Genomic DNA, 17,568 nt, shown 5'->3' with positions numbered 1-17,568 from the left:
ATACGTTACCACATATGTCAAATGTAAGGGATTGTCACTAGCTTTTGACTGTACTTAGGTAGGTCAATGGTCATACAAGGCAACAAAATCATTCTACATGCATTAGTTGTGGGCCGGATGTATTCAAAACCCACAATCAAAAGCTATATGTGAGTTTACAGGAATTATTATAATGCAACCTAAGAATCTCCAACAAGATCTTTCAAAATTCCAGCAGATAATAAGTTGCTATGATTGTAATGATGTTTCTTCGTAGCTGTTGGGAACACACACCAAGAAATTAGCTGGTATTTGACTGGACCTGTGAAAATACTATAGGGTGGGCACAAACTACATCCTGCCACGCAACCGGTCATATCTTAGTATATAGAATATTTTCATTCTGTAACTTGTATCAAATAGCCATTTAAACATTTAATAAGAGCCGGCAGAAGAGTACATGACCATAGCATGATACAATGAAAAAGTTTTGAGTAATGGAAGTTTGAAAATGTAGGCAAATTTTATGCCCTATTTTTGCAAGCCCACACTTGTTATGGTACAAGTGCCAGTACACATTGGAAAATAAGAAATAAAGAAGTCAAACACTGAAACATTTTAAGACACACAAAGTCAAGGTGAATTTTTGCCCAGTCAAGACCTTGACTGCAGTTGCATTTGAACTTGAATATGTCACATGTGTTGCTATTGGCTTATGAAGTTAAATTAAATGTCTATTAACTTCAAGGAGGACATGCAATCCACCTCAGGTTAAATTTTCAAGATAACCAGCACCATGAATCTGATAAGAATCTGAACTAAAATAATTAAATTACATCACTCTATGGAATCGTGGAGTTTCTGGTTCAACCAAAAAAACATAGGACAGTAAATTTTGGACTAATTTTACCTTCTCTATACATCCTCACTACCTAGTGATGTAGCTAGACTTTTGCCATATGCCAGAGTGGACAGTCATGCAACACACACACACATGTATGGACATTTTTACATCACTACATACTTTGCCTACGCTGCTGACTAATGTAACTTACTTTATGTGAATGCTGCATGTGTCTTAATATCCGACTAGGAAGAATCTTGAATTAAAGCACAAGGCACTTAACTATAGTGTTCTATCATGTGATGACTGCACTGGCCACTAAAGTTTTTCGCCTACAAACAAACAAGAAAGAAAATAATATTGTTAACTGAACAACCAGTACCTACTTCATATCGTTTGAACTGTCACTAAGCAGTATCCACACTACTAGACTGGTGCACATGTGTCTAATACTTCTAGGCTACTTCACTCTGATCCCACACTGATACATAACACAAGTGTGGTGGTGCTTTAAAGTGCTTTCTGGTCATCTTAATTTGGAGTGTTCATTTTGTATCCATTAAATATTTGCCCATGAAAGTGTTATACAACACATTAAGGCTTGTGTATAGGAAAAGTACAGCACTCAGTGAGTGTCTTGAGGCAAACACAACACTTGGTTTCACCTCATATATACCAGTGGTGGTGGAAGGTGGGGGCTAGAGAGGCTGGAACCCTCCACAACTTTCAGATGAGAGGGGCAGAGCTCCTCTAATAATTACCTTGTGTAACATTACGGATGTATCACATGATTAAATATCGTTGTGGTTTCAAAACCAGCAGCTCTATAGTGGAAGGATTCATTGTGCATTTGTTGTACCTGAAAGATTTTAATTGACAATACTTTACCACCAGTTTCAATCTCGTAGTACCTATTTTTCAAAAAATATTCTGGGGGGGCATGTCCCCAGACCCTGAACTATGCTTTGCATGTTGAGTGTGCTTTGCACAATGTTGTAATCCCTGCAACCATGAACAAGCCTTCATTTCATACAAGTGTCAGTTCAAAAAATTTTGAGCCCCCCTTCCCAAATTTTCTACCTTCCTCTGCCTCTACATACTGTATTAGCCTCTTGATATACTCCTTCCTGCTGTATTCTCTGTACACATACAGTGGTGCTTTAAATATAAGACAATGTTTTCAAGTAAGGACAAATGTCAAATAGTGACCTCTGGAAATGTCACTCATACTACAATTGATACCCATACAATGTAATCATTTGAGGTGGATAACTTTTTGTGGTTGATACATGTTATGAAGGTTCACAGTAAAAACATTCATGGTTGTAAGCAAAACCACAAAATACACAAAAGTTTCCCCCACAGTCTGGATGTGTTGTGTGTTAATACTTTTCTATTTGGATACCTTAGTCATGTGTATTCAATATGTTATGTTATTTTATCATCTCCCATTATGTGTGGGGTAGTCATCCACTTGTTATAGGGATAAAAATTACACCTCTAACTCACCCCACCATGTTGTGTATTGTGTCCAGTAGTGTAGCTGTATAGTACATGACATGTTATTTATTACATTATATGTACACTATAGTATACCATTTGGGGATTATGTGGTGCTGCTAGAGATGGCAGACTCAGTGATGTACAACAACACCTACAGAATGGTGTGGATGTGAATGGGAAGTGGGTGGTGAGTTGATACAATGTGTAGTGTGTTGACTGGTATACAAAGTGTTCCCATCCGTGTTACCATATATGGCCATGTTTGGTACATGTTAATTGACTATCATGTAAATGGTTAGTATTATATATTTAGTGTAGTATTCACAAATTAACTACATTGTACCATTCAACATGAAATGCAGGTAGTGTGTTGATGAGTTGATATTGTACAAGTAATGTTGTACCAATAGTGTAGTACAGTAACAACAGTGACATTGTTGACAGTTGTCACTGTATACTGGTGTTGTGTGTATTTGAAATAATGATTTCTCAATTAAGGTTTGGAATTTTGAAGAAAGAATTAGCTAATTGTCACTAATTACATAACTTTTTTTTCAAATTTCCCAAGTACAATGTTACTATTTACATGTACTATTTAAACGAGGTGTACATCTTGTTAGTGACCACAGGCTGGTTGTTGGTAATACAATTGTGTACACATTACATCACATTGATGAGTACCTATAGTATGTACAAGTTGAGCTGGATTCTGAAATATAGCTAAAAATTAAAGTGGATTTTTTTCTCAAGAGAGTAAACATTTCAGTCAACTATATGATTAATGGTGACAGCCAAGGTGTCAACAACAGACACATGCCGTTTGGCTCCATTACAAGTTCAGAAAAGGGCTGTAAACATTTTATGGCTTCCCAATAGGAAATGTATCATAGCTAAAATTCTGATTGGCTGTAAATATTATGTCAGAAATTTAAACAATAGATTTTGAAATATTTTTAGCGGGTCAAGTAGCACTACAAATGAGCCAAATTTATTTCAAGATCATGTGCAATTGCATTCATGAGTTACTAAATGTTTTTGAGGATTCAGCTCAACACGTACATACTTATAATACTATTAATGTACTTGACTGTTAGTACCAACATGGATAAAACATTTTATGTATGCTACAGTGAACATGTGAAGAATGTTGGCTGTATTGACACTGAAAAGACTCTGTAACATTTCTATAACTCTCTATAATGGTATTGTACTGAAAGTATAACAGCATTCACTACAAATGACATTGTTGGCTTCATAAGCCATCAGAAAGAACATTGGTTGAAATAGGGAATGTCATGAATGTGTGTTTACGACTTAGCAATATCCTTGAGATGTTTATTGAGGTGAGGCTGAGAGAGCCCCACACTAGTCAAAAGATGGTAATGTCAATCCATTCACGTACAATAACAATATTACACAGACAACTTATGAAGCTTATAATACAGTTCATTGTAGGCTGGAAAACTCTTTGTACATTGCCCTATACAACTAGTGTTCACCCTCAACCAAACAAGTATTAGCTACCATACAGAGTGACTGTCTGTGTGTTTGCAATAAGTCTAATGTGACATTGTCAGCTGTCAAACTTGTTAACACTTGTCTTGTTTGTGTAATGAAAAATGACCATATTAAAGTTGTACAAAGTCTTATATGTGACCAGATTTTACAAAACCGATCGAAATCGCACATCAGGACTAACACCACCAGTGGATAGCCACACTATCATGCTGCTAGTTTTTACACTCAGTACTACTCAAACGACTCAAGGCTGGTTTTAACAGATGTGTTTTCTGGGTGGTGTAGAGATCTCGAATGGCGGTGTCTGGCCTTGTGAAGGGTCTGGCTTGACAAGAATCAGTGGTTAACTGGTGGATGGACTGAAAATGTTGGCCAGATGTTTTGTCTGTTGATTTTGCTGCTACATACCAGCCACTAAGGAGCCAGCACAACCCTGCAATCTCGTGTCTGGAGTCTGGACTCCAATCGAGGTTTTTCTCCATTTTGAAGTCTACCCCACTCTGCCACCCCCCACCCTCCACTCCTTTGTCAGCACTCGTGATACTACTTAATTTGATTGTCCAACTGCTCAGATTTTCTAGCTTATTTGGTGAAAAACTCTACAAGCAGCTACAAGTACTGGAAGTAGTCTGAAAAGTAATAGATTCATGTATCTTGTATATAAATTTCATATGTGTACTTGCTATTCTTGGCAAGTTATGCTGACTTGAATTCTATTAAACCGTTTATCTCAAAACTTCTAATGTGCAATTTGGATCGTTTTTTCCAAAATTCAAATCACATAATATTTTGGAGTGTCAGCAAATTCACAATAGTAATAATTTACAAGCCTGTCATATATTGTACTGTATAGTAGGGACCACAAAGGAGTAGGCATGGCTCACAACATCACCAAAAAACCAGCATCAATTTTGTATGATGACGATGAAGCAGTATTGGTTAGCCAAAACTAAGCCGCAACAAGCCTTCAGATCGACCCGAAATTCTTTCAACAAGTTGCTAAGAAATTTAAAAAAATAATTATTTAATAGAATCTTCTACTGATTGAGTAACTGACAGACCGAGTAACTGACTGATTGCATAACTGACTGTTCCTTCAGACAAGCGTAACTCGACAATGGCTAAGGCTATAGGCTTGATTTTTTCACCGTTCGACATTGCTTCAGCCCGAGAGGTGCCTTTTGGCATACTGCAGTGTGTACAATGCATTCTTCATGGACTTACCGGTGTCCTCCTTTGTGTCCCATTCATCTTTGCTGACAGCAGTGAGTGTTAATTTGGTGGTAGCTAGCACGTGATGGATTCCCTTTGTAATAGAAATCGTCCGTGCGGCTATTTTAATTGTGGAGGTGCTTTTCGAACAGTTCTTGATTTGTACTGCTGTGTAACGGGTTGAACATACGTAGCTGACAATGAAGCATAATGGATACTTCACTTTTCAGATGGTAATTGATATAACTGGAGTGCACGGCACTATTTCTTTCGGTATGCATGGATTACAGAGGTGCTTTTCTTGATTTGAAATGCTGTGTGACAGGTTGAACATAGCCAACAACTAAGCGTAATGGATACTTCACTTTTCAGACTATAGCTGAGGCACGCGGAACCATTTCAGATGCAGTATACGTGGGTTCACCAGTCATAATGATTATTTACGAATAAGTTTAAAAACAAGTACACAAGAAAATTTGAAATATTCAACTAGAGTAGGGACCATAGTACATCGATAAAAATTACTGAAACAGCTGGAGAAGGGCACGATATTAAATCACAGTAAAACAATAAGAAGTGTTATATTTCTATTGTGCATTTCCATTATGGTATCTTGAGCACACTTGGGAAAAACACTTCTTTTTGTTTTATTATGATTTAATATCATGGACTACTCCAGCTTGTTTTAGTACTTTTTATCGATATACCATGGTCTCTACTCTAGTTGAAAATTCCAGATTATTTTGTATACTTGTACTGATGAAGACATCCATACTTCTATGTGTGGACTCCAATCGTGGTCTGCCTCCATTTTGAAGTCTATCTCTTTCCCTCCCCACCACTTCCTTCCTCCACTCCTTTGTGAGCACTCGTGATACTACTTCAGTCATCCAACTGCTCAGATTTTCTATCTTATTTAGCAGGAAACTCTGGAAGCAGCTACCAGTACTGGAAATGGTCTGAAAAGTAATGGATTGATGCACCTTTTATGAAAATTTCAAGCATGTACTTGCTATCCTTGGAAAGTTATGCTGACTTGAATTTTTTAAAACTATTTATCTCGAATTTCTAACGTGCGATTTGGATTGTTTTTCCAAAATCCAGTCACTAATGTGGTCTTACTAATGAGGTAAGTAAGATTTTTAAAATATTTTTTTATGTAAATACCCCATTAACAAATTAATTAAATTTTGTATTGTACAGTATGTAACAGTACCACTTACAGGAACACAACTTGTATGCATATTATTACCAAATATTGTAAACCCAAACCCACAATTACATGTGATTTGTCACACTATTTAAGTTGAGTGGGTAAATGTGTCGAGGATAATTAGGTATGGCACCATTATGTGCTGTTCAGAGATGTTTCAATGTTTTATGATTCTTCAATTATGCTCACAAAACAACTGTATCTTTACTTGTTTTCTCTGTTAGTGTATCCATATTGCCAAGTATGAGAAATTGTTCTATTAAGGTGTTTCGATCATATTCATGTTGTTTTGATTGTTCTATTAGAGTACTTCAAAGTTACAACAACTAACTTCATGTCTATTCTAATAGAGTATGATCTTACAATGTACAAATCTACAAAAAGTGTGTCTATATGATGATGGCACTATACTTAATGCTTTTACCAGTGTATGTATCATATTATGTTGAGATAGTTTTATTTGGTATTAAATCTGTTAGTACAGATCACATGATATCTGTACAGTGTGTATGTACTATTACTATCAGTGTGATACATTGTAGACTACATACAAAAAAGATGAAACCAGAAACTAGAAACAACTTTACGAGCCCTCTATTATCTCTGGTACCACACCTCCAGCTTAATCCACTGCATAACTGAGTAGTGGGATTGAGATGCTCTAATACAGCAGTCACAATAACAGTGTATTTTATAGCTATGCTCTAACAAAAAGAGTTAACAAATTAGTACAACAAAATTTAATAATTATTGATTTAATAATGAAGTAGGGTTCCAGTGATTAAAGTGGTAGTGTAACGAGATGGTGATAACTATGAGGGAAAATCCCCACTTGGTATTTTAGTTCCACATTGATACAACACCATGTAGAGGTTTTCACTCATAGCTACTGACATCCCTTGTTTCAATACTGTTTATCACTGGGACAGTCTGGGACCCTACTTCATTTTTAAATTAATAATGTTTTTGTTATACTAGTTTATTAAGTTTTTCATAGGCAGATCTAGGTACACTGCTATGAGGGATGAGGGGGGGGGGGGGGGCAAAAGATAGAACAGTGTTTATTCCACTATGAAAATAACGGAACTCTAGTGCACAAGTTACCGTAGAGTCGGGTTGTTACTTATAATTTTTATAGTAAACTTTTGTAAAAATAATACTATCTGTTAGGCACGTACGTACGCCTAATAAATAATTATGGTGTTTTTAACATGGAATCACTACATTGTAATAGAGTACACTGTAGTTCATGGTCACTATGCTAGTATATAAGAATATTTGACTCCATTTCTGGGTGAAATATATCCTTCGTGATGACAAGAATTATCGCAATCCAGAAGACTGATTTGCTGTATGCATAGCCAGTGACATAAGCACTCAAGGAGAGATTACTTTTCCAGTATTCTTCCCATGAATAGCTTTGTCACATGTAAGCCTCGCATTGGGCCATGTGCACTTATCAGTCATGGTTATTCACAAGAAATATGTATGAGCTTAGCAAATAATATGCACTTAATAGACACATGTGCTTAACAATTTACCACCACAAATGGTGCATCCCACCCATGTGTTTTTTGTTGTGACTTAAAGTGGTGGTGGGTGTGAGCTGCTTCATATGGCCTGTAGTTTTGTGAATGTGGTCATGCAGTGAGGCAGTCAGGTGGAGGTGGTCAACACTCTACTAAGTAGTGGAACTAACATATGTGACCATATCTGCAAGAACCTCATATGTTAGTGCATTTTCGAATTCAATTTTATTACATTTTCTTTATCTAGATAGCCAAAGGGATGGTCAACCGAAGTTTCAGCTCTAGAAGGCAAGAACTTTCAAAGTTACAGTGCTACAAAGTGGCAACAACAGAAAAATCGATTTATACAGTGCCAATATGGAAAATAAACTACAGGTGCTTAAGTAAACAATCATAACTTACGATTGCAGTCCTCTACCAAGATGCAACTTTCACCATTGGACTCTCCATGAACAGGCGAATCCATTACTGCCTTTCCTACAACCAGGGCAAAGCAAAACGTGAGAAGAAACAATCGTGAACCATTCATCCAACACAAGGCAGACTGACACTAAACAAAGATTTTGGAACTTCTCTTGCTTTATCCTATCAAAGTTTAAGCATTGATCACTTTCCTTCAGTGTGAAAAAATGCTTAAAAATTTACGGAAATATTATTTTACGATTTTGTAAATACTCCACATTTTTATTGCATTCTACTGTAAAATTAGGCTTGCGCAAACATATAGGATTCTTTCAGATCCAGTCACATATCAGCTGCTACTCCTGTAGGTAGTACAGTAACCACTATAATCACTGCTTGATGTTTGGTCACTAACTGTCACTTAATTACCACAAGACACTACATTCTTATCACCCAAAGTGAAAGTTGAAAAACTGAAATTGAAAAGCTGAAATTGGGTAAATCTTGTAGAATAGGTACTAGTGCTCACCTCTGGTTAATTGAGATGTCTATGAGACTAACATAACTATGGTTTGGTCTCAATTAATGAGATCTTGACTTGATGTACATTGTTTAAATCTTTTTAGGGCCAAATTCTGTATGATGAAGTGATATTATTAACAAAGTTATAGTACGTACGCGTTGAGCTGAATCGTCAAAAACAATTAATAACTCGTGATTGTTACATCGCACATGCTTCCAGTATCGCTCGTTAGGTAGCGCCTCTCAACCCTCTAAAAATATATTAAAAGTGCTTGATTTGAATGTAAGACACTCCTGTTATGACACTGTAAAGTTTTGTCATACATTTTCTACAGGAAGCCTCTAAATTGCAGCCACTTGGTGTTCATGTTGACACATGTTTGTGGTTAAGCCAGACTTCACACTCCCATCCTCAATATACATGATTTCACTATCCATTATGTAAGAGGCTGCAATACACTTTTGCAAGAAAATAAAACAGTTTTTGTGTGTGTAAAACAGAGTTGCATGAGTACGTAGAAGAGCTGAGGCCACTGTTGCATTGTATTTAGAAGATAAGTGGCCTATTTATGTTTAGGGAAAAAACTTCTTCAGCCTTTCAAGAGGAAAACCCCAAATTATAACAGCTCAAAATCTGTTATGCAGCATTGGTGTACCTGCAAGTGAGCCGGACAACATGTATTTTACTTCACATTTACCAAAGAGCTGCCCATCATCTTCTATTCCCATTTAGTGGATTTGTCATTTTAATCCCTTTCTCATAACTTCGTGACACATGTACACAACTTTTCCAACCAGCATTTTGTTTTTGAGGTCTCATTCCCACAAAACTCTAAAAGTTTCAACAATGGAAATAACACTGTTTGTATGAATTTGGGCTGATAGTACCTGTAGTGAATTCCAAACACTCCTGCACTGATCAAACATACAAGGGATGGTATGTTCAACTTCTGCTAGCATATTAAAGCAATAATATTTTTTATTAAAGTGCACACACTTACACTTCATTTGTATTTTCATGTGCTTCACAGAATTTTATCCCAGCTACCCGATGACGCCTGGGCAACATCAAGTTGTAACACCATTGCAGCAAATATCAAACAATCTTACATCATATGAAGTAAGCTGTCTGCATCAACACGGACTTGTGAACATTTGTACCTGGCGATTACAATTGAGCAGGCTTGTGCAAAGTGCTTTTTGTACCTTTACTTGGTGTAGATAAGCTGCCTTTCTTGTGGTACTCCATTCTAACTCTTACAATGGATGTCTTCGAAATCCCTGCATGGCGTAATGTATGCCAAAACCCAGCAAAGAAGGTAATATCGGTGGCCTCCAAAATTCTCTCCTTGATTTTGGCAGAAAGTTTACACTTCTTCACTTCTTGCTTAAAGTACTCCCATAGTTTCATAAGTAGATGCTTCATTTGGCCGTTTAACCTCTTTCCAAGAGGGTTTCTCTCCACACTTGCTGATGCTGCACTGGATGCCATATTCTCAACAGTTAAGTGTGCACCTGTAACATGAGCTTACAAATAAATGCATCATGAACATCATTTTTAAAGCCTTTGATCTTGTATGGCTTCTTAATCAACAACTCAGGATTCAACTCAACGCGTATGTACTATAGCTAGCTAGCTATCTTATCATAGCAAAGGAATGACTAGCACAAAGCTAATCCACCAGACCCTTTAACCGACAAGACAGCCATGTGAGGCTATGTACATTAATGTAATTAACTAGATATCCTCATGAGTCAGTATGATGGTCCCAAAATGCACTTTTTGGTCTTGTAAATTGTGACCATGTGCTGTTTTCGTTGGTGTTTCTGCAATGTACGTACTACACATCAATTCATGAAATTAAGGAACATCAGTCTCATGAAGTATTTTGTAAAATTATCTATCCAGACTAATCATTGAGATTGTTTTATATGTGGTCATGATTCTTAGTGGTGGTCTTAATATAAAAGTGGTCCTTGTAAAGAGGTACTCATTAGTAGTAATTTATACACTTTGACCCCACAATTTCGCTTTTCAATTAATAGTGCTTCCAATAGTCCTTTCAATGTCCCACACATACATCAATTGATAAGTACCTGTCTATTCATGTATACGTGTCGATAGCACCAAAATACTGTAGATAAAACATTTTGTGTGCAGTACATTATTAAACATGTGAAAAAAACTGCTGCAATTCGCTTTATTTTTGTGCAAAAAAATATTTTTGTATGATTTACAACTGCTCTATTAGAGTAGTTTGATCTTGTGTAAAAATTTTTGCGTAAGAGATTTTCGGACAAATTTTGCATTCGAAAATTAATTTACAACAGAAAAAATAACAAATTACGGTAAATTAAATAAATACTTAATGATACTTAGTGCTTAATATGTAAAGAGGTACTGATTAGATAAGGTTTGGACCAATTTCAGTTTTAAATTTCCACTGTTTACACTTCTCCAAGAGAAGTTATAAATACAGTACTGTATGTACTTTTCTTGTGTTTACATGTGTCATTAGTTTTCTTGTATATATATATATAGCTAATCAATTATTTGAAATAAGAATACAGTAGGCTTACATTGATTATACCGGCATCATTTTGGGCATAATATGTGATGAAAAACATAAATTAATCACCTAGCATAATGGAGCAGAATGGAAAATTTCTGTGACATTATGTAAATAATTCCTGCTAACCTGTTTTGGACAGTGAAGTAATTCCTGATGAGTAGAAACAATGCACTACAGTATTAGGAATAATGGTACTCTTGACAAAATGAATGTTTTTCTAGGGTCAGACATGCAGCTAGTACAATGTTTAGTACTATGTATAAAGTGTTACAGCAAAATAATAATTATAGCTAGAGTTTGTGAGTTCTGAACTGTTAATATTATAGAGTACTATAATATCAAACTTTAATGATTGTTTCAACCTTACTGTGATGTTACACTAGTATAGAGTATGTTATGACATGTTGTGATTATACTATGTAATTGTTATCATTTTTTCTAGGGTGGATGGACTGCACTTCATAATGTCAGTACTAGTGGACGCCTGGAGGTGGTCAAAACTCTACTAAGTAGTGGAGCTAACATATTAGCTACTGATCGTGTGAGTAGTACAGTTACCACCAGTATTATTATGTACTTCTCACATGATCACTACTTCATATTTTGTTGCTAACTGTCACTACATTACCAGAGGACACTATGTTCTTATCACCCAAGTTGGATAGAGTGAAAATTGACAAAACTGAAATTGAAAAGCTGAAATTGGGTAAATCTTGTAGAATAGGTACTAGTGCTCACCTCTGGTTATCTGAGATGTCTATGAGACTAACATAATTATGGTTTGGTCTCAATTAATGAGATCTTAACTTAATGTTCACTGTATAGATCATTTTATGGCCAAATTCTGTATAATGAAGTGATGTTATTAACAAAGTGAGCTAGCTAGCTAGCTAATACCTTATCAGAGCAAATGATATTGTTGGCTTCATAAGCTACCAGGAAGAACATTGGTCCAAATATAGAATGTCATGAATGTGTGTCTACAGATTGTAACAATTGTACTTGAGATGTTATGGTGAGCCTGAGCTAGCCCTACACCAGTCAGAAGATTGTACAGTTGATTTATTTATAGGGACAAGAACATTATTACACAGACAAGTTACAAAGCTTATAGTAGAGCTGTTCATTGTAGGCTGGCAAGGCCTTTGTACATTGCCCTATGTATGGTACCGTCAAGAACATCATCATCTTGCAAGAGTTCAAGCGATCAAAAAACTTGCTAATTAAAGGGTACGGCACCTGTTTTGCTCACAAGAATGAATGAATGAATGAATGATCTACTTTAATAGCTAACCATCAAAACTGCTTGCATGGCTGCACATTATATTTATATGTTAAAAGCAATACTGAGTGTGCAAAAATAGTTAGATTAATTTATCAACACAACAAATGTTACATATTTACTTCACATTACTAGCTAGTTACCTACTGAAGAATGCAACATACAATTTTCATGTTCACAGTGATTCAGGTACTATTCTTGCTGTACTTCTACACTGAACACAAAACTGTTTGAACTTTTACTGGCTAGAGATCCAGGTTCATGGAATAATGTCAACACTTAACACAGTGACATAACTCAGTTGCTATAGTGTACAAATTGTAATTTCACATGTACTCGACTAAGTCTCTGTCATGTAAAATCTCTGTCTGGCTCACTCCACAATGTTTTTTGTACCTGTATAGTAATAATGATTTACAATCCTATACTGATGAAGACATCCATGCTTCTATGTGTGTATACATGTAGTGAACATTTCTTTGTTAATGGCAAAATAATCTACTTCATGATTGGTTATAAACAAGTAAACGAACATACAAAGTAGGGCTGAGCGATACTGCCATTTTAGTATCATGATTGATACTTAAGCCACTATTCACGATACTGAATAGTTCACAATACTTATGAATAAGTCAATCATAGCTGCAGCTACATACTGTATTGCTCAGCATTCCTGCAGGAAGTCCTTATAGGTAATAGTAAACTAGCCACTATATTTCTTGTTTACAGTAACAGTTATTGTAACACATGCTTTGAGGTTATGTTGTGGTCTTCACACCTCTCTGCAGGGGAAACCAGGTGGGTGGACTTTATCACTTACAAGGATTCTTAGCCTAGTACTGCATAACAAATGGATTTTTAATGACAGTAATGTACAGGCCTGGTATCATGATAGTTAATAACAAAATATTGCGATATCGATACTTTCAAAATATCACGATATATCGCTAATATGGTAGTATCGCTCAGCCCTAATACAAAGTGGTTTTGCCTCCTTTTTGAGAAACATCTGTAAAAACAAGTAGTGTTTATTCCCACTAAGAAGAAATGAGCCACCAGGGAGTCACAAACAGGTTTACAAAATCTGATGATGAGTGAAGTACAGTGTACAGGGTGTTAATAATAACATTGGTTCCCTGTATTTATTTGTCAAATGATTGACTTTGTATTTTCTCTGCTCATAAAATGTAATTGTCAAAGAAATGAAACACTGCCAATTGTACCGTCTATTAGTCAGAAGTGAATTTTGTCATATTATTTTGGTGATGTACTGTACATTATTAACAGTGTAAAAAATATTAATAAAGAAATTCCCACTTGGCATTGTAACAATGTGGGAAACTCCCTAAATTGGCATGTGTATCTTTCAATTCCTAAGTAGGTATTTTTCCTCATAACTATATCATCATCTCTTGTTCAGTACTTTTTATATCATTGGAATCTTACTTTTTAATTTTTTTATAACACCAGTTTGTTAACTTTTGTTAGAGTGTGGCTGTGACGAGAAAAATCATCAATAATGAAATGATGACAATTTTGTGCAATGTAAATTAAATTTATGCATATAAGTCCTCAGACATACATATGTAACCATGTGTATGGTCCTAAGAAAGAATCTGCGTGGGTATGGCAAGGGCGTAATAATCAGTTGACAATTAGTCATATCCAACCACTCTTTACAACTTTTAGCCAAAATATCTCCTCGGAGGCTAGAATACTTTGGTAGGCAACATCATGTAAACAGTTTCTAACGGATGACATGGAAATAGCTACAGTAGAATTATGGAGGCTGGTTGGTAATGGCCAAATGCTGAAATGTCAATGGTTCCATAATATATGGAGATGCTTAGCCCATCAAATTCTGCCAATAATTGCAATTTTTGATTATTTCCTATACTGTGTTTATTGTAAATGATGGATAGAGTCTAATGGATATGTTAATTCCAGCCAAGCAACACAATGAATACTTTAGTTGTATCAGGGTGATGTGAAGTTATCAGAATGAATGTTAGAATGCTAGCGTGAGGTGCTTCCCAGGCCTGGTGTGGTTATGTAAGTCAGCAAACACATGATGTTGTATTAGAGTATTTTGATCTCACTACAGTACTATGCAGTACATTAAGCTATGGGGTGTGGTACAATATGTTGTTTTCTATAGAGCTGCAGTATACATCATTTAGGGGCTTAGTATCAACACTGATTATTAGAGTTATAAATTATGCAACGCTATTCATATTGTGTATTCTTTGTGCTGTACCCCTGGGTATTACCTGTCTACCCAGTATCCCAATTCTCATTCAGAGGTGTGGTCTGTGGTGGTGTGTTCTAATCATTTTAGAGCGGTGTGACCCATTGCAATCATTTTAAAAGCTACTACCCATTGCTACCACAAGGATACTACAGTCCGTTGAGCTACTAAATGCTCTCTCTCCCATTCAAGGAAAGTGTTGATACAGAAAATTAATGCTTAGTATGGTTTCCTGGAATGAAGACCATTGAATTGAAGATAAAGGAATGGAAAAATGCATAAGGCACTAAACACAAAAATCACATCCAATCCATGAGTTTGTTTTGCTGTAGTGGCATAAATGGTGGCCGTGCTTTGCCTTGTTTGGGCTCTGTAATCGTTAAAACACCACCGCATATGTGTACGGAAAAGAGTTGAGTTGGAGACCTCACTGTAAATCATATGTTTCCAAAATGTGGTCTTACTATCAATGAGGTGTTTATTTGTGTTATAAGTTTTTCATGTATGTAAATAGCAATTTAATTGAGTAAATGAATTGTAACAATTACTTAATAAAATTTGTATTGTACAGTGAATTTTTCTTTGTTAATAGTACCACTTACAGGAACACAACTTGCATACACATTACAGTAGGACCTCCATTATCCGAACACCTTTGTGTCAGCTAAATCACAAAAGTGTTCAGATAAGTGAATTTGTTCGGATAACTGAAGCCCATACATTTATATACAGAGCTCTGTTGAAATACTCTAATAGAACATACACCTGTGACAAAATATTCTAATAGAACATACACCTGTTGACAAAATACCCTAATAGAACAGTCACCGCTACTGTTCGGATAATCGAAGTTTGGATAATCGACATCCTACTGTATTGCCAATATTGTAAACCCAATCCCACAATTAAAGGTTATTTATCACACTATATAAGTCAAGTGTGTAAATGATGTGGTTACACCATTATGTTGTTAAGAATTGTATACTTAATGCTTTTATCAAGGGTAGTGGTAAAACCAGGAATGGAGAAATAGGAAATGGGAAACTAGAAAAGGAGAAATGGGTGGAAATGAAATTCCTTTGCTGCTGAACACTCTTCATTTGTAATTGGAGGGGTTGTAGAGTGCAGATTTTCTCATGACTTTGGTAGCCAAAGTAGCAGTGACTACTGTATTAGAGTGTTTTGCAACTCAATTGCTAAAAAATCATAAGTATATACTGTGCTAACAGAATGGCAATTGTATAATATCTTGGGTCAAATTTCTGATAGTGGATCATAGTAATGTAGATCATCCTGGCAGTATCAGTGGCTAGATTATAATTATTGTCAGCTAGCAAATGCACTACCACTATTGTGACATTAAGACTTAATCCAAGCTAGCATATATACCACTGTATTAAAATATTCTCAGAAGCTTGTAATGACACTGAACCTGTAATAATACTCTGATCATACTGTGATAGAGCAGTCACTTCAACTTAAGCCACCGATACCGCCGAGGACACTGCCAGGGTGATATGCATTATCCACCACCAGAAATTTAATAATTACTGTCTAAAAGTGTTTACAAACTTAGATAATCATACAGAGAGTGCGAGGGGTATATGTAGAGTTCAAGTTCTTGCATAAAATCATCACACATCAATAGTGATTGAGGTAGATCATTCCATAATTTTGCTACTAAAGTCATGCAAGAAAGAATATAAATATGTTTTAGTTCTAATTGGTGGACTGATAGCATAATGACGAGAGTGACCACAAGTACATGAGGTTAAGGGAGTTAGAGTAATTGATGAGACTTCAGGAAGACCGTGAATCAATTTAAAGAGCATGAGTATAGTTTAAGACATTTTCTTCTTTTGTTCTAAAGTTGGCCAGGATAGGTGGTCCAGCATGCTGCTGAATCGAGAACAGTCATTCATAATGAAATAGGCTGTACTCTTCTGGACTTTATCTAATTGATATATTTGATATTGTACTAAGATATTATACAATTGCCATTCTGTTTGCAAAACACTCTGATCTAATGCAGCAGTCACTGCTACTTCGGCCACCAAAGTTGTGAGAGATCCGTGCTCTGTTACCCCTTCAATTACAAATGAAGAGTGTTCTGCAGCAAAGCAATTCCATTATCCACCCATTTCTTGTTTCCCGTTTCCTATTTCTCCGTTCCTGGTTTTACCATTACCCTTTTACCAGTGTATGTATCACATTATGTTGAGACAGTTTTATTTGGTATCAAACCTGTTAGTACAGATCACATGATATCTGTACAGCGTGTATGTACTATTACTATCAGTGTGATACATTGTAGACTACATACAAAAAAGATGAAACCAGAAACTAGAAACAACTTTACAAGCCCTCTATTATCTCTGGTACCACACCTCAAGCTTAATCCACTGCATAACTGAGTAGTGAGATCAAGATGCTTTAATACAGCAGTCACAACAACAGTGTATTTTATAGCTATGATCTAACAAAAAATTAGTGAATTATTACACCAAATAATTATTAACTTAAAAAAATGAAGTCGGGTTGTAGTAATAGTGGTAAAACAAGAGATGATGTTAACTATGAGGAAAAATCCCCAATTGGTATTGTAGTTCCACATTGCTACAATGCCAAGTAGAGGCTTTTCCTCATAGCTACCATCATCTCTTGTTTCACTACCTTTTATCAGTGCAACCATACTTCATTTGTAAATTGATAATTATTTGTCGTAATAGTTTGTTAACTTTTT

At 35.8% G+C, this 17,568-nt stretch overlaps 1 protein-coding gene across 1 annotated transcript in view; it reads left to right on the top strand.

Annotated features, from left to right (window-relative positions):
* Nucleotides 1–2,427: 2,427 nt before the first annotated feature.
* The window catches only part of LOC136257927 (probable serine/threonine-protein kinase DDB_G0271682), a 150,176-nt gene continuing 135,035 nt past the window's right edge, over nt 2,428–17,568 (top strand). The window contains exon 1 of the mRNA XM_066051255.1: nt 2,428–2,510. Coding sequence (XP_065907327.1) covers nt 2,500–2,510 — 11 coding nt within the window. The 5' untranslated portion in view covers nt 2,428–2,499. The remainder of the gene's footprint in view (nt 2,511–17,568) is intronic.

This window comes from Dysidea avara, chromosome 6 (genome assembly GCF_963678975.1).
Source record: "Dysidea avara chromosome 6, odDysAvar1.4, whole genome shotgun sequence".
Classification (NCBI taxonomy): domain Eukaryota; kingdom Metazoa; phylum Porifera; class Demospongiae; order Dictyoceratida; family Dysideidae; genus Dysidea; species Dysidea avara.
This window is presented reverse-complemented; position numbering and strand designations above follow the sequence as displayed.